We start from the raw sequence: 23,829 nt of genomic DNA on the forward strand, positions 1-23,829 counted from the left end.
TACTTTGGAAAAAGAAAAATAGAGAAAGCGGAAAATCCAAGATGGCTGAACGTAATGCCAAAGTATTACTGTTTTAAGCTGACATGGACCTTAAAATGTTGCTTTGGACGAGATTTGTCCAAAAGTATGAGTGATGATAAAATAATAATTGTCTCTTTGTTTTATTTACAAATTGTATAATAATTTGTACGTGTGAGTTATGAAAGTTTTTTCTTGTCAGCTCGCAGTAAGTGTGTAACAAGCTAGTTTGCGATAGTAGTTTGCTAATGCAATATTTTGTATGTTTTCAGTTTTACAATAGTCAAAGAGAAGGCGATGATCAGAGGCCATTCTTCAATAAATCAGCACAAAAAAGGAAAATAAGTCTGCTTACTGGAGCATTATCTTACTGTCCAGCCGGTGAAAACAAAGGGCGAGGACAGCACAACTGGAGGGAGGGAAGCTCACCCCCAATTATCCTTTCGTCCCACCGCACTACCCTCTGGAGAGCTTTGCGGTCGTAAGTGGTGCTGTTGCCATACCAGGTGGTGATGCATCCAGTGAGGATGCTCTCAATGGCACAGCGATAGAAGGTCCTGAGGATGCGGGGGCTCATGCCGAATCTTTTCAGTCTCCTGAGGAAGAAGAGGCGCTGCTCCGCCTTCTTCACTGTTTTGTTTGTGTGTACTCACCATGTGAGATCCTCCCCCAGATTTACACCTAGGAAATGAAAGCTGCTGACTCTCTCCACAGCATCTCCATTGATGGTGATGGGCATGTGTGCTGCACCTCCGGAAGTCCACTATCAACTTCTTTGTCTTTGTGACATTGAGGGTGAGATGGCTGTCTCAGCACCAGTGCATCAGGGCGCTGGAGTCTTCTGAATCTTCTGGAATCTGCTGCTGGAATCTTCTGGAGCCACTCGCCCAGTTTGGAGGGTCATTGCCCCGAGTGCTCCCATTACTACAGGGACTACTGCTGCCTTCACCCTCTACATCTTCCTGTGTTCCTTTTCCTGTTGTTGCTATCATTCGGTATAGCTACGTCTATCACTGCAGCTGTCTTCCTCTGCTTGTCCACTGTTGAAATCTCCCAATTTTGGGCTGAAGGAAGGACAGTACTCGGTGTATTTATGCTCAATCAACAATACTTTATTTCCATACAATTCAACACTTAAGAGCATAAGGACCATCATGATGGGGAGACATGCCTGAAGAGGGTCACCGCAAGTCTCAAAATGGTGACGTGTTACTCAGCTTCTTATAGCCGCTAGTGGCCCCCACCTAGTCGTAAAAGCCCAAACATTCACATTCTTTCTCCCTAAGTTATGACCTCGGATCATTGCTCCTCTGCTCTAGACACAAAGTCTCCTTCTGTTTATGATTCAGCAATAAAACATGTCAAGAACACAGTATGAGACATTCACAGCAGATCAAGGATACAGAGTGATGCACACTTATCTAATAAACTAATAAGTGAATATGTTCTTTTAACTCAAAAGTATAATGAGAACTAAACTACATACTGATCACACACTCTATATTAAAGGGTATAATATGATCTACAGCAGTATTCTAATCCAACTACTTTGATTACATATATAAGGTAACATATAATAACAGAATAATCTCACACCACCACGACTATATCCTTTTGGTTAGCCATCACCAGCTTGTCTGTCTGTATTTGGAAGTTCCACAGGATTTTAATTCGGTCAGTCACCTCGGAGTCTCTAGGTCATCTTGACACAGATATTCCTGCATACTATGACAGCAACTTGGTAATGGCATTCCATGTATGGCCTGCCTGCTAGCACCTTGCTCTTAGGTGTTGGTTGTCTCAGGGGCATCTTTGCACAGCCTGTGTCTGGGGTCTTGTCCAGTGTGATAGACCCCAGCCTCTATTGATCGTGTGCTTAAGGGCTTGTTCTTGTGCTGCCATGAGTAGTGCTTCTGTGCTGTCTTTCACCAGCCACCGGTAGGATTTCTGGATGTCAGTCACTTTTTCTGCCTTCAGTACAAATCCTGCGGGCGCCTGTTCTTCCAGGGTGGTTTTTCCACTTGCTCGTCTTCTTTCTTTGGTTTCTTCTGCCTGAGGTATTCAATAAGCACTGGTGCTTAGTGTTCCTGATGCATTCATGGACATTCATGTTGTTTCATCCTGGATAGGGGACACAGTAGTCTTGGGCCTCCTTTCTTCTGCTTGACATATAATCTCAGGGTGCTGGATTTGGGGTGAAACCCTCCATACATGGTCAGGAGCTTTGTTGTCTTGATATCAGCTGTTTCTATCACTTCCTTTGGGCAGCTTATTATCCCAGTAGGGTATCTATCTATCGGCAGAGTGTAGGTGTGTATGTGCAAAACCTTCAGGATCTACAGTGGTTTTATATTGCTTGTATATTTTTATTGATCAAAATTCTTTGTCTTGAATTATAATTTGAATAAAATACTTGATTATTTTTGGTTGTTTTAAGATCAATATGATCGCTCAGAGAGATGTGTTTGCTGTATCAGCATGCAGGTCAGATAGATGTTTAAATGTTTTCATTCTTTTTTATGAGAGCCAAAACCCTTAGTATTCCAGCTAATGACATTTAGTGATTGTATTGTTTTACTGTCATGATCCTGGGTCATGTGACCCAGCGTTTTGAGTGTTATATTTTTATCATTCATTGTAAGTTCAGCTCCTTCTATTTTCCCTAGGTTACCTCGTCTGTCTCATCTCCAATCCCCTTTTTCCTGTGTGTGTATTTACAGTGTGTGTTCCTCGTCAGTTTGTCATATTAAGTCCATCATGTGTTTCATGTCTGCATTTTCTGTGTAATCAGGTTTGTGTGGTCATGTCTGCGTCCTGTAATGTTTCCTATTTTAATTTTGAAGAGGTCATTTGTTCCATGTTCAGTGTGTTTAGTTTCACTTCCCATCATGTTTATTTGAATCAGCTGATTCCCCACGTGTTTCCACTTCCCTGATCACCTCCTGTGGGTATTTAATCTCTGAGCTCCTGTCATTCTTTGTCCGTTCATCTGTTTTGCCTGCTTACCTGCAATGTCACGCCACGTTTCCAGGTTTATGAAGTCTTCATGTTTCAGGTTTCTATGTTTATGTTTCAGGGTTTTTCATGTTTAGACTTCTTCCAGTATAGGTTATTGTTTCGTGTCGCCTTTGTTTTTGTACTGTTTTATCAGCCTCCAATAAACGGCTCACCCTTTGTTAAAATCAAGTTTCGTTTTGCGTGTCTGGACTTGGGTCCACCTCCTCACTCCACACAGTCTGCTTCCACAGATTGTGACATTTACATAGTAAAGTAAACAATGTCAAAGAAAATGAAAGAAAAGCATGTGACAGGCGACAATGACAAGTGAGGAAACAAACAAATAAAGGCAAAAATAACAGTGACAGTTCTTTGGTAAAGACAGCCAGGGTGTGACATCTTTGTCCCAGTACAATCTACTGTCTATGTACAGTTTGTCTGCTATTATCACGGCTTTCTTTCCTTCTGTCATCTTCATCTTTCTGACTGGGATAAGTTTCTTGCTCCTTTCATATATTTCCTGTGGAAAATGTTCATTTAGTCGGTAATTTGTTCCTCTCAGTTCTTTCCCTTGTTGCTGTACCATTTGTTTATGCTTAAATCTTTCAAATTTTGTGATTATGGGTAGAGGGCCATTGTTTGATGATTTCTTCTGACTGAGTCTTTGTACATATTGCTGAAAATTTCTCTGGAAATGTTAAGTTTCAATGTTATAAGTCCTTGATCAGCTGTTCAGGATCTTTGTTTATTTGTTCTTTGATGCTGGAGAAAATCAGATTGTCCCTCATGCTGCACATTTGTAAGTCGATACAATTCGAAGCTTTCACGCAGAGCTTGAAGTTCTTTGTATAATAGCTCGATCAATGAAAGTCTATTGTTGAATTCAGTTTTTGTTCAATGGACAATAAAATGTCACTCACCTCTCAAGGACTTGGATCAGCAGGGAATGTAGGTGAGTTATCCAAACTACTTGGAGTTGGACGAGATCTTTTAGAAGTCTGAGCTTTATGTGTTTGATATGTTTTTGCTTGTTTTTATTCATTGTGCAGAAATGGTCAAAACAACAGTCCATATATTCAATTAAATTTCAATTCATTTTTATTTACACAGCGCCAAATCACAACAACAGTCGCCTCAAGGTGCTTTATATTGTAAGGTAGACCCTACAATAATACATACAGAGAAAAACCCAACAATCATATGACCCCCTATGAGCAGCACTTTGGTGACAGTGTGAAGGAAAAACTAACAGGATCTACAGGGTGGGCCATTTATACGGATACACCGTAATAACATGGGAATGGTTGGTGATATTAAAGTCCTGTTTGTGGCACATTAGTATATGTGAGGGGGCAAACTCCTCAAGATGGGTGGTGACCATGGTGGCCAGTTAGAAGTCGGTCATTTTGGATACAACTTTTGTTTTTTCAATAGGAAGAGGGCCATGTGACACATCAAACTTATTGGTAATGTCACAAGAAAAACAATGACGTCCATTAAATTGTGGATGTAGCACAACGGCAATTCCACACACTTCACTCTTTGTTGTTGCTGCTCGTCGCTAGGCCAACTGGTCAGACAAACCAGAAGTGATGACAGTTAACATCACTATTGTGATCAACCTGCACCTGCAGGCTGTGTAAAGATGCCCCTGAGACAATCCAGCACATAACAGCAGGGTGCAAGATGCTAGCAGGCAGGGCATACATGGAGCGCCATAACCAAGTGGCCGACATAGTGTACAGGAACATCTGTGCCGAATACTGCCAGGTCAAAATGGGAGACGCCCCCAAGGGTGGTGGAGAATGACCGAGCTAAGATCTTGTGGGACTTCCAGATACAGACGGGCAAAATGGTGGTGGCTAAACAAATGGATATAGTGGTGTTGGGCAAGCAAAGAAAGACGGCTGTAGTGATCGATGTAACGATACCAAATGACAGCAACATCAGGAAGAAGGAACACGAGTTACCAAGAGTTAAAAGAAAAACTTGAGAAGATGTGGAGGGTGAAGGTAACAGTGGTCCCAGTGGTAATCGGAGCGCTCAGGGCAGTGACTCCAGCAGATCCCAGGAACAGCATCGAAGATCTCTGTCCAGAAGAGCGCAGTCCTAGGAACAGCTAAGATGCTGCGCTGGACCCTCAAAACTCCCTAATGAAATGTTATCTTTGTTTCTGCAATGTATGCTTTCCTTTTGGCCAGATCTTTCATGAGAAAAACATTTTTAATCTCAGTAAACATTGATACCTGGTTAAATGAAGGATAGAAAAAAAAGGCACTTTGCCAAAACTGATTGCAGCTTCTACTGTCATGGTCCCTGTGCCTCCCCGGCCAGCCCAGTGTGGCCACAAGTGTTTGTTGTTTTTCTCTCGCTCTCTCTCTCCTACCTGTCTGCCTGGGCGGAGCTCTGATTGGGCTCCTGCCCTTGGCCCACGCACCTGCAGCTGATCTCGAGCGAATTGCAGTTCTCTGGCTCTTAAGGCTGGGGCTCTGAGCTATTCGTCGCTGGAATATTGAGTAACTCTCGTTAGTATTGCCTGGCTTCCTTGCGATTCTACTGTTCCCGTGTTTGCCTTCGACTTACCCTCGTCTGTGTAAACAGGTTTACCTGGATCAGCCCTTTTGTGACCCCTGGACCCCGTGAGTAGGAGAGTGAGCTGATTGTGTGGAGACTGTTTGGACGAGGAGCAGAGCGAGTGCGAAGAAGTGTGTCTCCCCAGCCTATTGATCCCCGGGACCCTGGTGTCCCCCCCCCCCCTTCACGTGTATATAGTGCACCAGTGTGATTAATAAAGTGTTGTTGAACTGTGCTACCTCGGTCTGCGCCTGAGTCCGTTCCACTCCCGTGACATCTACCTTGTGACAGAAATGTTCTTCCATCTCAAAATGACTCGATACCATTCATGACAGACATGTTTGGCAGACTATAGGACAACAAGCCATTTACAATGGTTTAAATACTTTTTTGCATCACCCATTCAGGTCTACAGTCGTCTAATCTTTTTTTAACTGCAGTTTATTATGCATTTGTTTTTCACATTTAGCTTATGTTACAGAGCCTTTATGTGTCTGTAAACAATAAGTGTTGCTAGTCAACCCAGCATGCCACAGTAGTTGTTTTGATTCCTGATGACCACTTGGTGGTTTTAGTGTTAAACATTTCGTTAGTAAATTTACATTTCAAAATGTTGTAACATTTTCATTAGTGGGCTCTGAATCTTAGACTGAAGACACAGCTGTTTAAAACACTATTTACTGCTTTTGTAGTGGAGCTGCAATCAATGAGTTGTGTGAATCATTTCTGCTATATCAGAATCATAATTCTATAGAATCTGCAGAAATAATTCTACAGAATCATAATAACCAAATTAAATAATACAACATATAACAAAGTTACAAAATAAAAGAAATAGATCTAACATATACAAATAGTTCAATCATAAATATCCAGAATATCACAGAGATAAAAAAAAATGCTCTGAACTGTAAAACGTTATTTTCACTGTAGAGCTCATGCAAAATGGTTCAGTTATTGCACTGTTTACTGTGGATTAGATGGAGGAGTCGTACACGGACAGAGCGACAGGCAGGAATAATTTCCTGTGTTGTTCAGTGGTGCATTTTGGGTCATCTCAGTCTGTCACTTAACATGCTCCTTAGACTTAATCATTATCTTGGACAACATCTGCCTCTCTGTTTATTGCAGCTGATCACTAGATGTCACTGACAGGATTGTCTGTGAATCGTTTTTTGTACAATCAGGAAGAAACCTCACAAAAGCGCCACAAAGCTTCATCCGCTCATATCTCTGGAAATGTACTTGGACTCTAAGCTTGTCATAATATGTGTGGAATTTGGACCTAAAATGCTTCACGACAGATTCTAATAAACAGAAACAAACCTTTATCTAATGAGGCAGCAGGTACAGATGGCTAAAGATGGACCGTTTGAAGCTGAAGCTCTGACACGTGTCAAAGAAACACCAAAACAGAAGCATTGTGTCGAGGTTTGGTCCGTCTGGCCAGGGTCACGTGATCAGTGACGTCCGAAGCTTTATTCAGTGTATCACAGCTTCAGCACCTGATTCAATTATTTATAAGGAAGTGAATAATTAGCAAAATTTTTTCACAGTGATTTTGTGCAAAAAAAACCCCAAACCAGCAAGAGGATGCGCTGTCATTCCTAAATAAAAACCAAATAGAATAACCATAATAACAATAAATGTGCTGTTTCTATTTTAGTAGTTCACAAGCAATTCTACCCCCAAAACATAAATAAAATATACACTATATGTATAAGTTTTTATATATTATATATAAATGTACCAGTCCAACCTCACAGCACACCCCCCAACTTATTATACGATTGTGTTGTATATTATTATTTATATTGTCATTTTTATTGAATATGTTTACAAACATTAAGATGTCACAGGCAAAGGGAGACCGTGGCACATGCTTAAACAAAACAATTATTTATTCAAATAGATACACTGACACAAACAAACAAACAAACAAACAAACAACACAAAAAATGAAAAACAAAGCACAACAACAGGGTAGCCCAATCACACAGAACTGTCAGTTGATACTATCATGGCTCAAGAGTTGGGTGTTCGTCTTGTAATCGGAAGGTTGCCAGTTCGAGCCCCGGCTCGGACATTGTGTCCTTGGGCAAGACACTTCACCCGTTGCCTTCTGGCTACACAAATACAGGTCATTTACTAAACAACTGAGCTCGGTATCAAAGCAGTGATCTACGTCACTCAGGGACCTGATTCTGTGGTTTATAAGAAAGTGAATCACTGGTGGGATTTGTGTTGTGATAAATAGCAGACCGGTGTGCGACACAATGACAGAGATTGAACTCCTCTCTTCCTCACTGGTTCAAACAGAATAACATAATGTGTTATGTTTTTATTTCACCAGTTCATAAGCAATTTTACCCACAGGTCCAAAACATAAATAAGAAATAGACTATACATGTAAATGTACCTGTCACTGGTCCATTACAAAGCCATGTGGAGGCAGGGACCTTACAGCACAAGCATACATTTATTAATCAACAGGACATAACATCATTTTTTCACCCCCCCAAAATGCAAGTTCAAAGCACCAAAATAGGAGCTCAGTATCACACAGAACAGTTGTGCCACTATTCTGAGCGCACGTAAAAAATTTGCAGGTGCAAGTGTTGCATTTTGAGGAGAAATTTATTTTGAGCGACGAAAAGCTAAATTTGAGTGAACAAAATTCATTCCTGCGTGCAAAAACTGTATTCCAGTGTTGGCTATTATCCACACACACACACACCAGCAGCCCCTCTCGCTCAGTTTTTGCATTTGCGCTCGCTCGCAATGTCTTGCTCGCGCTCTCAACATTTCTGCCCGTGCGCGTTTAACTCAACTCTCAAAAATAACGCCATACTAAACAGAAGCTATCAGCTGGCTCTGCAGACTGGGCAATCATAATGATTCAAGCTGCTCTTCATATTTTTGGCCACCAGATGTCACCAAACACATGAGAAAACATAAAGAAACCAAACCGGAAATGTGTCACAACTCAAGACTGCAAAAACGACAAAAAGAACAAATTTTAGTTCTTCTTAGAAGCATGACACAAAAAAATTAAATGAGAGAAACAGAGAGTCCAAAACACCGGGTCACAGACCAAGAATCATGAAAAGCTACGTTGTGCACAAGTTACTTAAACTGCCTAAAGTAAATGTACTCATTACGTAGAATGGCATTTTTCAGAATCTACATTATATTATTGAATCATTGCAGATCATTATGTCTATGGTGCTGGATAGCTTTATATATAATAATGTTTCCATAGACGAAACAGAGGTTTTTAACATAACTAGAATGATATACAAAGTACAATATTTTCATCCAAAATATGCCAGAATAGAAGCAACATAACACGTAACATAGAAATACTTAAAGTAGATTAAGCTTGTCCTTTAGTAAAAGTTATCTTAAATTGCGACACGGGCGGTTGCCCGGGCGGCATCGTGGTGGGGGGCGGCATCACGGGCATGGCAAAAGAAATAAAAATAAAAAAAGCTTTCTATTAGAGCGGACAAAAAGCACCACTTAGATTCTACAACTAATTAAAATGATCTTACACAAATGTAACAAAATGGGACTGTCTACATGCGGAATGATGAATGGAATCAAATGAATGACATACCTAAGAACACGTCTGTGTAATATCTATCACTCAACTTTGTGCAGCACTAAAAATAAAATAAAAACAGAACAAGAACCTAAAGATTAGTTTACAAGTTTATTTTTAGCAGTGACAATGACACTATTTTCTTTCACAGTTGCAATAAAAATAATCTTTGATGTTGTGTTGCACTTTCCAGCAGCCATGACCATTTTGGTAATAGAAAAGCCACGCCCACTTATGAGTTGGAGGATTTCTCATAGGACAGAGTAGAAGGAAAATACAGCGTTATGCTCCCTGCCATTCCCTAACGGCAGGGAGCATAACTGTTGAATGCCACGGCATCAAAGTTTGGTATGCATGTGATCTAATTATCTATATTCCATTTTACCAAAGTGATTACAGTAACAATAATTTCCTTGGCACAGACTGAAAACAAAGACACTGGACCAGATTACACAAACACATCATGTAACATGAAATCCAGTTTTAAATGCATCTCCTTAGAAACAACTGAGGGGAAAAAAACAACAGAAAATAAACATTTATTGCACAATAACACGTGACAACATGACAAACGTATCACTTGTAACAGTCAAGATGATAATTACCTTTAGAAGTCAAGCCATAGTGGTCACTACAGTGGACAGCTATTCAAAGGCTGCTGTCTTGTATTTGTGTCAGTGTTGATGGTATACTTGCACATAAATCACTACACTGATGTGTCACTCCATACTTGCCACCCACTGGGCAGCCAGTGGCCTGACTATGTGGACATTTTACATCTAAAAAACCCTTAAAATAAAGACTCTTAAAATGCCTCAAAAACACACAGCATAGAGTCAAGTACAAACCCTAGAAAAGAGGAGACTGTCATGTTGGTGTAAAATCAATACTAAAATAGACTTCACAGGAGAGATATTAATGCTTAATCCAATCACATACTTTTATTTGTCACAAAGGCTGAAATCTAACTCAGACAAAATATCATTTACACATTACAGACATTTATTTTCCATAAAGAAACTCTCCCAGTCTGTCGTCACAAACAGCATATTATCAAACTGTCAGTCCTGGGCTGTCTCCATCTCTTTGCTACTCATACAACTTCTTTCTATATCAACAGTTTTTCTTGGACTCTAAAAAAGAAAAGAAAAAATCAGACCTGAGTAAAATATTATGTTTCATAACGCACTGCCTGCCATAAACCTCGACCATGGAAAGACACAGACTTTATTCCTAATAAGCAAGGCTTAAAATAGCACAGCACTAAAAAAGCAGGAGGGCCTGTTATGTGTGGGCCTGTTGCTATATTGAGAAGATGACATACTATACATTAATCAGCCTGTCAGATGCTCCAACACTGCATGGTACTCCTGAGACGGGAGCTGACATCTAAGAAAGTTAACGGGATCATTTTATAGTCTGTAGCGAGAAGCATGAAGGAAATAGTAGAACAGACGATTTCATCAGGTTAAGTTTTGAATCAGAATCCGGTCGTCTACAACCTGATTTCCAAAAAGGATTCAATGCAACTTCCAAATGTAAAGATGTGGAAGGATTCAGCACTCTGTAAAAAACTGGAAGAGCAAATAGTTTCAGAATTACAGCATCGTGCAAAAGTCTTGAGTCATCCCTGTTTTTTTACATATTTTTCTTCCAAGGAGCAAGACGCTGGAATTTCCAAGGTCTGAATCTACCAAACGTTTCCAAAGGCGACAGAGTATTGACTAGAATCAAATTATAATTTTATCTAAAATCTACATCAGACAAACAGTATCTGACACACAGAGCCAAACTTTGTGTCATTCACATAAGCCTTTCTGATGATGTTACTATTTTTGTCATATGTGCTCAACAATTCAAAGTTCATTGAAAATATTTTCTTCATTTTGTTAAATAAGAATTTCGTGTTAAAAAAAAATATTGGACATATTTTATTCTGGATTAATGTGAAATATAACTATATACCATTCAGACATTATCATTAATCTTTTGCAAAGTTAAGTTGTTTACAGGTCAGCAAGATTTTTTTCTCCATATTTTAATTAACCGCCTAAAGTAAATTAATTAACACAAATTACAGCTCCTGATTAATTCTGATGGTAAGAAACAGCAGTAAAGAGTTTTTGAGATATGTTCAAATATTGCCTCAAATTTCAATGTGCAGAAACCAAAAGGACTGAAAATTGCAGGATGGACCTTTGTTTGACCTTTGACAAAAAAGATCAGGTATTTGATATATGAAGATTAAATTTCATGTCAATCTTTATATATTTTGTGCAAATCGGAGACTGTTAGAGCAGAAGGCCTATGTTCATTTCAGGTGGAATTACTCAGTGGCTCAATTTTAGCTCAGCAATTCAGAGTGTATGGCTGGGTCTCTCCACAGCGTTATTTATTGAAGCAGTGTGTGGTCACCTGGACAGAGAACAGAAAAAAGTCAGCCAACATCCAAAGAGTTTTAAATATCCTTCGACAAACCCAAAGAACTATTTCTGATGGCTACTTTTAAAGATATTACCAAACAGCTTCTTGAAGATAGTTCAAGCTGTGTTGGTCCTACCAAATACTGACTTTAAACCTTGTTATAATTGTGCAAACTCTACTTTTGCCTTATGGACTGTATTTTCATGTATATTGCACAGCTCAATAACACCGCACCTATTTTAGACTAGAAAAGTTTCACACAGTACTGTATATTCAAAGTGAAAAATGTACAGAAACAGGAATAAAATGTACTACACGCTGTTGCAGTACTAGTAATGTTTTATTTGCATCCCCCCCTCCAAAGATCACTTTGAGCAGCTTTGCAGCCGACTTGTTCCTGGCACAGCTCTCCCCAAAGCAGTCCCAGCCCACTGCCTCTCCATTCTTCTGCAGCACAGCCGCAGACCACTCCTACCACATACCTCCGCCGCCCTGAGGCCGGGGAGCCATCTGGCCGAGCCTACCGAGCCAAACAGATAGGTGGCAGCACATGCAGCATGCGGACGCAGCACTTGGTCCATGAGAAGCTAGAAATTGACTGGGGCTCCAAACAAGCCGAACAGAAGTGTGACAAATTGGTACAAACCGTACTGAGTGGAGAACGACGTATTTTTCCTTAAACTCTGGACAAAAAGAATCTGCCACTATCCCTTGGTTCAATGAGCAGTGCCTAACCGGTCCAGATGCTTGTCGACCCAGGCCCTGGGATAAGTGACACCTCATTCACCTTACGATAGTCAGCACAGAACCACATAGACCCATCTTTGTTTCCCACACGAACTATGGGGCTACACAAAGCACTGTAAGACTCTTCTAGTGGAGATATCATCTGAATTTCAGGAGCGGGACCACTCCTCCTTCACACCCCCTCTGGCCTCAGGCTATAAAAGCCCCCCTTCTCCAATACCCACTGTTCTCATTTTCATGCGAACACTCGTCGTAATCAGACGCCTCGCAAATCCTAAGAGCTCGATTCCTACTCACCCTTCAGCTCATCACCACGAATTCCCCGTCGCTCAGCCCATTGGACCGTTTTACGATAGTTACGGGTCAGAGTATCTGTTAAGATGTTAAGAATAACAAGTATCTCTTAAAATGTTTCCAATAATGAAACATTTCAATATAATGTAGACAAAAAGGAAAAATAAAAAGATAGTTATGGATCAGGACTCCCGATCCTTACTTACATGTACAAAGTCGGACTGTACAAATCGGGTCTACCTGATCTGTACCGCGCATGTGCAGGGGTTTTCTTCTTCCTGTGTTCGTTTAATGGCAGTGTACTCCCCAGTGTACGAGGATACTGCCACCTGCTGATCGAGCAAATGAACCCTATTGTAAACTGAATTAGCGTCATTACAAACGTGTATTAAATTTGATTTAGTGATAATCGAGTGTGTTTATGTTTGTCTGTGTGGAGAGGATTGATTGGAATAGTGATGATGATGTCCGCTATCACTGTCAATTGTCAGTAAACACTTCATCTGGCTGATGAACCTACACGTGACATATTACAAAGTCTGTATTATTAACTCTGTAATTAGGCGCCATTCTTCTTATTTTACGGCGCTGTTGTTCAATCGGGGAACGCTCTTTGTTGAGGAGAAAAGCATGAATTTGTTTGTATACGGATTATCCATTGTTTAAATGTCCCGGTAGTCGAAAAGGAGGCAGAGCTGTTGAGAAATGCTAGGAGCTAACTGGGCGCTAACCGTGTCATTCAAATATATTGAATGTCGCAATGTTGGCAAAGAGAGGAAGTGACGTAAGATTTGCGCATGCGGGGTACCGATCGGGTTTCCGGTATGGATCAGGTAGTGACAAGCCTCACCCAGCCAGCTACAGCCGCAGCTCGCCACCACTCCGCATGCTCCCTCCCCAGCTGCTCCTCCCACCCAGCGTGACACTCGCCTAGGGTTGCCAGTTCTGCGTGCCTCTATTCCCCCTTCGCAGCTCGCCCCACAAACCCTCTTGGCACCGAGTTGCCAAACCCTCAGCCACGTATTCCTCCTTTGCTAAACTTTGCCTCCAACCTCGGCACCGGGATGCCAGGTTTTCAGCCACCATTTCCTCCTCTGCTAAACACCACAGGTAACCTCAGCACCGGGATGCTAGGTTCTCAGCCATTCATTCCTCCTCCGTTAAACGCCACAGCTAACACCTACACAGCGTTGCCGGGTCCAACATGCTACTTATTCCGTTTCTTTTAACATCTCAGCACCCCTGCTCTCATTCACCGAACTCAGTTAATTCTCTTCCGGGCACAAATGCAGCTAGCGCTTCCATGAACAACGCCTCCTTGCTCCTTTCAGCCTCACCTGACCAGCTATAGCGGCAGCTTGCCACCTCTCCGCACGCTCCCTCCTCAGCTGCTCCTGCCACTCAGCGTGACACTCCAGGGTTGCCAGTTCTGCGTGCCCTATAAGCCCCTTCGCAGCTTGCCCCACAAACCCTCTCAGCACAGAGTTGCCAAGCCCTCAGCCACACATTCCTCCATTGGTAAACTCTGCCACCAACTCTGGCACCGGGATGCCAGGTTTTCAGCTGCCTTCTCCTCCTCTGCTAAACACCACAGGTAACCTCAGCACCGGGATGCTAGGTTCTCAGCTACTCATTCCTCCCCCGTCAAACGCCACAGCTAACATCTGCACAGCGTTGCCGGGTCCTCTCACCTCCGCTACTTCCCACCGTATTTCAGCTAACATTCCTCAAACCAGCCGTCTGACTGCTCCTACCTCCAGTTCAGAGCTGCACCTGGCCTAGACTTTTCGCCCAGGCCCCATTTCTCCAAGCTAACACCATCCAGTTTTTGCTGGCCACAGCAATTCTTCCTTTCAACCCACCGGCCCCAAAGCCTTCTCCTGTATCTGCTAACCTTTGCTAACTAATCACCGCCTGTAAACATGTGGATTTGGCCGAGCTCATTCCTCCTCCTCTCACGCAACCTGCTCTTCCTAGGTGATCAATGGCCACGATGGTTCCATAATTATACGTGGTGCGGCCCCTTCTCAGTTGAAAGAGCTCTCCCGGCTGAGTTTGCTCTAGCCTTCTCGTTATATAGAGACGTCCTCCGCACCGCTTTTCCCTCCCGAAGACCAGACTTCGACTTCATCTGACCATTATTCTCAACCTCGCGTTACGATTTGGCGGCACCGGATTCTGTCAGTACCTCATTCAGTTCGCTTCTCAGGCAGCTGCTCACCTTCAGCAATTTAACCAAGACACCTTCCGGAGCAGTCCCGATCAGGAAATCTACTGCCGTCTTCGCCGCCCATCTTCTCTCTCCCGCAAGTTGTGTGGCGCTCCATAACTTCCCGCTTCCACCTGTATAGCCTCAGCCCAAAATGATTCAGCCCTTGTGCCGTCCTTCTGTTCTCTCCCGCTTGACCCCAGCTCCCGTACCAGAACCTCTAAACCCGCAATCTCCACCCCAGCATGCCTTTGCCTCACGGTTCAGACAGGCGGGGCAGGCCCATCACGCACCTCGGAGGCCGCACCATTTGCCATGACTTCAACGACTCCAGCTGTTCCTTGCCTCAATGCCGCTATCTTCACTGCTGCTCCCTTTGCGGCGGCGGCCATTCCCGCCCTGTATGACCCCTCAACCCCACCAGCCTCCACCCCTGTCCACATTCTGGCACCAGAAGTTGCCTCATTAAAAAAAAAAAAATAGGTGCTTCACCCCCTTGATGGCTCCCAGTCTGACCCCCTCCCACGTCACCACCAGCTCACGGATTATCTACTCTGAGGTCAGTCTTCTCCGAACTCGGCGTCCCTTCGTCGGAAGAGAAAACGCGGGACCTTTAACATCCCCGGAGTTCCTTAGGATAACCCTCGACACTGAACGCTTCCAGGCTCCCCTGCCCATCGAAAAGCCCAATCGCATCACCCTTCTTCCCCAAAGCTTCCTCCTCGCTCTCTCTTGCTTCAGACGACGGCTGCTCTTCCCGTTGGGATGCTTAAACTCACTTGCTTTCACCCGCTGCATCCAAACGGCCACTCCTCGACTCTGCCATGCTGCATAGCTCTCCCAGGGCCGAACCGCATCTCTGGCAACTTCCTGCCAACTGGAACGGCATCACCTTCTTCTACAACGATCGGCTGCCCCGCCCCGACGACGTCCTGCTTTTCACAGATGCCGCCCCTTCTGCCGGCTTTGGGGGTTATTACGGCCGAAGACATTCAGAGCCTTAGCGCCCCACGGAGAGGCAGCTCTGACCCCAGGTCCTCCATTTTCAGCCACGTCTTTCGAGATCTAAACCCCAGCATCGCAGAACTCATCAGCATCTCCCAAGAAGCGATTATAAAATAGCCTTGCAGCAAGCACATTGTCCTCCTATTGGACCGCTCAGAACACGTTCCATTCATCGCATCACAACTTCAACCTGCCACAACCCCACACTGCTTACCCCTAACTTCAGATCTACAAAATTGCTGCATCTCTACCATCCAGCTGAAGCATAGCGATTACTTCCTGGCGTGCACACTCGAGGCCACGTTCCTACTCGCCTTCTTCGGCTTATGCTGTTCTGAATTCACCTCCTCATCCTCGAATCCTCGAACCCCTCATCCGCTTCATTTTCATCCTCAAACGAAGCAAACCAATCAATCGGGCAGCACCACGCCTAAATACTACTTAAAATAAACTCTTGTTTAAGACCCTTCACTAACCCTTTACCTTGACCTCAGAAAATCTCAGCACACCTTACCTTCGGATCCTCTGTTCATCACCAAATCTGGCCACGCCTCAATCAGGACATGGCTCCTCTCACACTTTCGCCAAGCGCCCTCGTCTTCCGGGATTCCTCCAAATCACATCCCTGGCCATCCCTTCCTCACCGGCGTCGTGACTACTGCCTCCTGCCAAGGAATCCCTGACCACTTAATCAAGCTCCTGGGTCGATGGTCATCACAAGCCTACCTGGTATACATTCACAACATTCTCCAAAGCCTCCGTTATGCCCAGTCTTGCTCCTGCAGGGGATGCTGTCTTTGGGGGGGCTGCCCGGCCCGAGAGCCGTCGCCAGTCCCCTTCAAGGCCTTCCTCAAACCGCAGCACTAATCACACTCCCTCATCCCTCATTGCTCATCGTTACCAAGGGAGTGGTCCCTGCTAGTGAAGTGGAGATATCATCTGAATTTCAGGAGCGGGACTACTCCTCCTTCACACCCCTTCTGGCCTCAGGCCATAAAAGCCCCCCTTCTCCAATACCCGCTGTTCTCATTTTCATGCCCCCCCCTTTTTTCTTTCCTCTCTTCTCCTGTCCTCTCCTCTCTTCCTTTCCTCCCTTTATTTCTCGTTAGTACAGGGGGTTCTGCACGGCCTGAGAGCCATCGCCAGTCCCCTTCAAGGCCTTCCCCAAACCGCAGCACTAATCACACTCCCTCATCCCTCATTGCTCATCGTTACCAAGGGAGTGGACCCTGCTAGTGAAATACTCCCACATCGTTAGCGCCTCAGCCAATTCTTTCTGAACAATTTGTCCTTCAGGTAACCTGTAGGGCTGTGAGTGCACTGTCACACCAGGACACATTTCAAACTGGAGCTCTATCAGAGAGGTACGGCTGGGCATGGGGAGAACATCTGCAAAATGCTGTTGCAACGCAGCAACATTCACTCGCTCAGCCTGAGTGTGATCATAATGGAGGGAAGGAGGAACTGGGCACCTCTGGCCAAACTCATCTCTCTCCCTCATCAGAGAAGTGGGTTTGGCCTCTCTCCATGTTTTGAGAAGGTTAACCCTCTCGAGGCAGGCGTTGCCAATTTGCAACAGTTAAAAACTAACAACCTGATTACCCCACATACATATTTTATGAGTTTTTTTTACTCAGAAGTACCACTGCAGGACTTGGTTGTGCATTAGCAACAAAAAGTTTAATTTGAGCCTGAGAGGGTTAAGGTGATATACCTGTGTGGCTCCTCTCCTGTCTGACCGCACCACTGCATAGTCAACACCTGTTACCCATTTACTGTGTGACCATGAAGGCTCCTTGCAACCTGCTGAGCAACTTTGAGATGAAAGAAGGGAGTAATGCAAGCACTTTGTCTCCCTCTAGCCGCTCTGCCATACAGGCACTCCTGAAGTTCCTGAGCCTGGAGACAATTTTCTCGTGATAACTTTCCCAGTGCGTGTCTTTGCTCTCAGGTCCAGAACATACTGAATGTCCTTCTTAGCTGGGCTTGGACCTTCCTCCCAGTTTTCCTTAATCAAGCTTCTTGCCGAACAGCAGCTCAAAGAAAGAAAATCCCATGGAGGCCTGGGGCACCTCCCGCACTGCAAGCAACAAAGGTTCTAACCCGTGATCCTGATTGCTTTCATCCCCGTGAATAAACCTATGAATCATGGGCTTCAAAGTCTTATTCCGTCGCTCCACCAGCCAGTCCAGGATTCTGGGAGAAAATCCAGAATTTTAATAAGACTTTAAATTTTCCAAGATGGTTATGTTTGTTTGTCATGTTTGCATGTGTATGTATGTGTGTACCGTTCTGTCTGAAAATACAATAGCTAAAAAAGTGTTGAGCACATTTTGATAAAACGTTGTAGGGTCTAGAGTGGGGTCATGTTAAAGTTTGGGCTACATCCATCCAGGTCTTCAAGGTCAACTTAATGATTTATTGGTTGAAAATTGACAAAAAACCTCAGAACTTAGAAAGCACAATGTGAAAGAGTGCATTGTCAAAAACTACCATATTTCGAATATAAGGTAATATTATTAAGGTAATATTATGTCATATTTGACCTGTGACCTCTCCTTCAAGGTCAACAGAGTAATAGCCATCAAGTGAACCACACATTTAAACTCATTATACAATAAAATGAATGGTGCATGTTTCATATCCACATAAATACAAAATAATTATACTCAAAGTTCTGTCATTTATATTAAAATAGATTTTAACAAGGCAAACAAAAGCCTGCACTTTGCACTTCTTTTTACTGCACTATAAACTAAGGTTTAAAAAGAACAAAGAAAACAAATGGATACATACAAAATAAAATAATATTCCTTTAAAAGTAAATATCGTCCAAAGAGTGAGCTGCTTCGGTGGAGGTTCGAGTGCATTTTCAGCCCACTGGAAGACAGATTCATTTGTCAACTAAAATATTAACATTCAACATATACAGACTGGTATTCAGCCATCATAATGATCAAAACTATAAGTGCAATAAACCAGTTTTAAATGAAATAATGTGGACTGTGAATGAAAATATCGTCTATGGTTAAGTTTTAATAAAGTAAAAAAGCAGGCACTGAGACAGAATCAGATAAAAATGGATGTGAACAGATCACTAAACAGACCAATAGAAATAGAGCTGCTCTCCTAGGAGCTGGCACAGGGAAGCAGCTTGGTGCTTCACATTCCTGTCCAGCCATTCTTACCCACTACCATGTCACTCTGTAAAACGGTAAGGCAGCTGTTGGCTTCCATCAACTCAAAGTGCATCTCTGAACTTATCCAGCCCAACACCTGCCCATCCTCTCACACACAAACTGCTGAAGCACACACATATGTGATCAAATCTGTGCACAAGCTAGATCACAACAGTCTTATGAGAACTTACATGTGAGAGAAAAGGTGAGTTGTTCTTGCTGAACTGAAGCATCAGTGCAAAGTTATCTTCTAGACAATGTATGCTTGGTGCAAAGTAAATGACGGCTAACTAACTGAACAGAAGAGCAACATAACGACTGAATGTCCGTGCTATTGTTCACTGATCATATACAAAACAAATTCTTTACATCTCAGCTGGATAAGGCACAAACTTTTTATTGCAGCATTTCAAAACGTGAAAATTTACTCAGCAGTCAGACTGACTGCTAAACAGGCACATACTCCAGGTTTTTATGGGCAGTCTAGATGCTAGGCCCGACACTCAAATCCACTCTGCTCCCATTGGCTCATCTCGCTGAGGGTAAAGGCCTGGTTTCCAACTAGCTACTCCCAGCTTCAGCTTTCACTGCACTCTGAAGTCACACGTCATCAACAGTCCAATCAGGCTGGACTTGGGCACCAAAGACTTTCACACAGTCCAGGGGTGGTGATGGTTTCATCTTTCTCCCTTGCCACCCCCCTCATTCCTCCATGTGTTTTTATCCTCTCCTCCACCCGGCTATTTTCAGGCCTCCGTTTTGTCTGTGTCTGCTGTTCTGTCTGCTGTCGTTTTTTAAAAAGGCCCCTCTGACTAGTCTGGATGGATCCACTGCAAGGTCACAAAAGTAGCTGTTAGAGTAAAGTCATTCAGGAGTCCGGTCACTGCTGCAGAGAACAAGTTATCAAGTTTTATATGCAATGGATGTGAACAGATCAACAAACACACTCACTCTCCAAGGACCATAAAGAGTGTAAAGTCACTCCTTTTTAAAAATTACATTTACACACACACACACACATATATGTAAATACAGTATATTAGGTTAAAAACAGAAAAAAATTCTAACAAGCTTAAAGTGACTTTTACTCAATACAGACTGAACTCTCTGAAGCACCTTTTGTTCCAGTCTCTGTCAGTGGGATTCACAGTTTTATAATGTTGAGGTCCAGACTGTGGGGAGGCTGGATGATGTCACAGTACTTCTCTTTGCTCATAATTCCATTAATACTGACGAGATCAATGACATCAGTGACTTCAGCCCCAAACTGTGGCAGAGCATCCACGGTGTTTTACAGATGGCTGTCAACACCCACCCCGGGGCCTTTATCTTACCCCCTCCTACAGATTGATGATACTTTGAACCAACAATTTAAAATGTTTCATTCTGAATCGAATTTTTAGTTTTATAAATGTGAAACTGTTTTATATTTGGCATTTTACCAAATTTTTTCATAAATTCAACTAAAAAATTAGAAGCAAATCATGTTTTTTTCCCTCCAACATGCTGCTGGTAGCAAAGATACATTTTAAAACTGGTTCTTTGCTAAACTGTCTTATGTGTAGACACAGCACTGGTTTATACATATGTGCCTTCCTGGGTATCTCTGGACCACTTCCAGTACAACTGCTATTTTAGATGGCTCAGAGTTCCACTGAGACCACTTTTATGTGATCTCAAATTTGTGGAAGAAGCAAATCTTCTAATAAACTGAGCATTATCACAGGAGATTCATTCACTGCAAACAAGCTCTTGCATGCTGTTGTGTGCACATCCATGGGACCAACACAGCCTTTGCTGCCCCATCGTACTCCATTCATGTTCATCCCCATCCCCAAACAAAGTTCAAGTTAAAGTGTTGTCATCATTGTGACACACTGAATAATATACTGTTCACATCACAGTTTCATAAGCAGACAGAAAGTGGAGTGCTCTTAAAATAGCAGCAGAACTTGATGGTTAAGGTAAATCCATCATACAATAGACTCAAATGTACTTATTTTGCTTCCTGGAGCATCGACCTGCTACCAGCAAAGCTTTGTGATGTTTGTAGTTTTTATGTCTGTCTGGCTGGCGAGACAGAAGACTTCCTTCAACTGAATGCTATAATGTGTACTTGAATTAAGGTTTCCAATTTAAGCCACAAAAGAAAAGAAACCTGTGTATAAATCAGAGGGATCCCATGTCTGCTTTACAGAATGATTCTCACAACTTTCATGTGAACAATTAATTATTTCTACCAACACCTATTAGTTTATTAAAAGCACATAACAAAGCAACACCTGGTAAAGTCTCCTTTCTTTATGAACCATTTGAAAACTACAGTTTGTTTACAAACAGTTCATGAAATTAATAATATCCAAAGCTGCCCTCACAATTCTGAATACTCTAGCTGATACTAATATAGTTTGCTCTTGTGTGTCAGAAATACAGGACTGTCAGGACGTTTTACCTCACATCTTAAATTTCTCCTTAGCTTAAACCCCAAAAGGTTGATTATGTTCATCTGGATGTAGCGGAATCACATAATTATGCTACATCCAGATGGATTTACTTACCTGGATGAGTGATCGAGACCTTCTTGGCCTAAAGTTTATAGGTCATGATTGTGGGCCAAGAAGCAAGCAAAGCAGCGTAAACAGGACTGTGTCTGAACATGACAACAGCTTTGGTCATCTGTAACTGTTAGACCAACTCTAGAACTCATTGTTTTAAAGGAACGCCACCCAGTGGGACAGTGTTCTGTTTTATGTTCTGTAAAAACGGGAGAAAAGGGCTACATCACCGTTAGTAGCTGTTTATCGTCCTTTTGTAGGACAATAGTAGTAGTAACAATTTTTAAAAAAAGACCAGTGTTGCCCTTTAAACAACCAACTAAGCTTCACTTTCCCTCAGTCTACTTAGGCACTCAGTTCCAGTTATTCACTTGGCTTTCCACAGCATCACAGTAACACTTGATGTGCAATACACTGAAACCTGAAAAAATACAATGATTAGAAAAAATTACTGAATTATTAATTTCTCTCTTCCTCGTAGTCCTTTCACCAGAGGATGAGGCAAGGATGGAGTCTCCATGGATACTCCATCGTGTCCTGTGCATCCGTCAGTGTCAAACATATATTCAAACCAGGCCCAGGGGTCAGTTTTGCTAATTGGAGCACAAACGTTCCAGGCTAACTGAAAACAGAAGAATTACCACAGCAGAACTGTAGAACCGTACCATTGTGAAGGTGCAATGCAGGGATAGAACAAAAATGTGTTAACAGTCATGTCAGTGGAGTGAATACAGTTTTGAATGTAATCAGCAGCCATGTTTGACTCGGACTGATGAGCCTTTAATCCAAAAATGTGTAAAATGCAATGCAATAATTTGCAAATGTTATAAAGCCATATTTTATTCACAACAGAAAATATCATGTTTACACCAACAAATTAAAAATGTGCAAGAACGTCAGACGTCATATAGCTGGAACCACATATTAAACACTTTTAGCATTGATGATGGCGTTGCCAATTCCATAAGCACTAATGCATCCCATAGCATCAGATATGCAGACTTTTGAACTGAGCACAGGTAACAAAGCAAGATGGTCCTTCTTTAGATCGTTCGTGGAAAACATGTCTGGACTAAAGAGGGACTCGTGTTCCAAAAACAAGGACCACAGTAACTCAAAGCCCCCCCACCACACTCGGATCTAATTCTGGGAACAGTTTAAAGATGTGCACCTGATGACCTGAGAGGTCTGACACTGTAGTGGAGAGGGGACAAAGCAGGGAAAAGCATTGGGACCTGTATAAAGCAATAGAAGGATTTTAAAGATAACTCCTTTTTGATTACTTGTAAAATGATAATAATTAGTATGTATTAGTAAAATGTTCCTCTTTTTAGTACCACTTACAGTTTCCAGTCTTTTATTGCCACCGTCTTAACTTCTTTATAAAGTAATATTTTCTTAAAGGGGTACATTGTCTTATTGTAAACATTTGCTACTCTTTCTGTTTTCTGTTGTGAATAAATTATAGCTTTGCAGATCACTGCACTTCTGTTTTTATATACAGTTTGTATTGAGGTTGTATTCTAAATGACCGATCTTTCCTGAGTGCACGATAAACACAACAGCAAACCAGTTTCAGTTGTGAAATACTCATACAGCTGCAAATTCTTACCCGAGCCCATATTTGGTCAGGTGAGGAAATGGACAAAAATGATTGCTAGACCTACATTCAACAGCATCACAAGAACCACCAAGATAGAGTTAGGGCCCTGTGGAGACACACAAGAAAGCTCTTTAAGTTATTTCATTTATTTTGCAACATTATGATGACTGACGCTATCAAAATCAACAAGACAAGCAGTGGGCCCCACTGACAGCATGCAGTATGTAGTGGAAACTAGTAAAGATATCCTCTTGAATTCAGTTCAGTCAGATCAGAATACTTTATTAATCCCTCAGGAAATTGTGTGGATTACAGTTGCCCAAAGACAGTAACAGTAACAGACTAAACTATTTAAATAATACAATATGTTGCAGAGTTTACCAATTTAAGAGCTGGCACAAATCGCTCAACTATAAGTATGAAGAGTATCACAGAGGTGAAATATATATGATTGACATTTAATTCTAACCTGTGAACTTTTTACTGTAGAGCGTGTGCAACAGTGTGGAACTATTGCAGTGTTTACAGCGTATTAGATGGAGGAGTTGTACAGGGCGATGGCCACAGAAAATAGTAGTTGTCCAAGACAGCTGTCTAGTTCAGAGTTCCCACTTTCTTCT

General features: G+C 42.5%; 1 protein-coding gene across 3 annotated transcripts in view; it reads right to left on the reverse strand.

Moving 5' to 3' along the window:
- Positions 1–6,468: 6,468 nt before the first annotated feature.
- Positions 6,469–23,829, reverse strand: part of LOC146648785 (junctophilin-1-like) — a 58,301-nt gene continuing 40,940 nt past the window's right edge. Inside the window, exons 6-7 of one of the 3 annotated variants that reach the window (XM_085390377.1) lie at positions 23,219–23,315; positions 6,469–19,881 (exon numbers count right to left, since the gene is read on the reverse strand). In XM_085390377.1, coding sequence (XP_085246503.1) covers positions 23,235–23,315 — 81 coding nt within the window. In that variant the 3' untranslated portion in view covers positions 6,469–19,881; positions 23,219–23,234. Of the gene's footprint in view, positions 23,316–23,829 lie in introns of all 3 variants that reach the window. The other 2 variants (XM_085390379.1, XM_085390376.1) reach the window with 2 other exon arrangements.

The sequence above is a fragment of the Rhamphochromis longiceps genome, linkage group LG18 (assembly GCF_057381845.1).
Source record: "Rhamphochromis longiceps isolate RC_006_pf linkage group LG18, R_longiceps_female_GT1.1, whole genome shotgun sequence".
NCBI lineage: Eukaryota > Metazoa > Chordata > Actinopteri > Cichliformes > Cichlidae > Rhamphochromis > Rhamphochromis longiceps.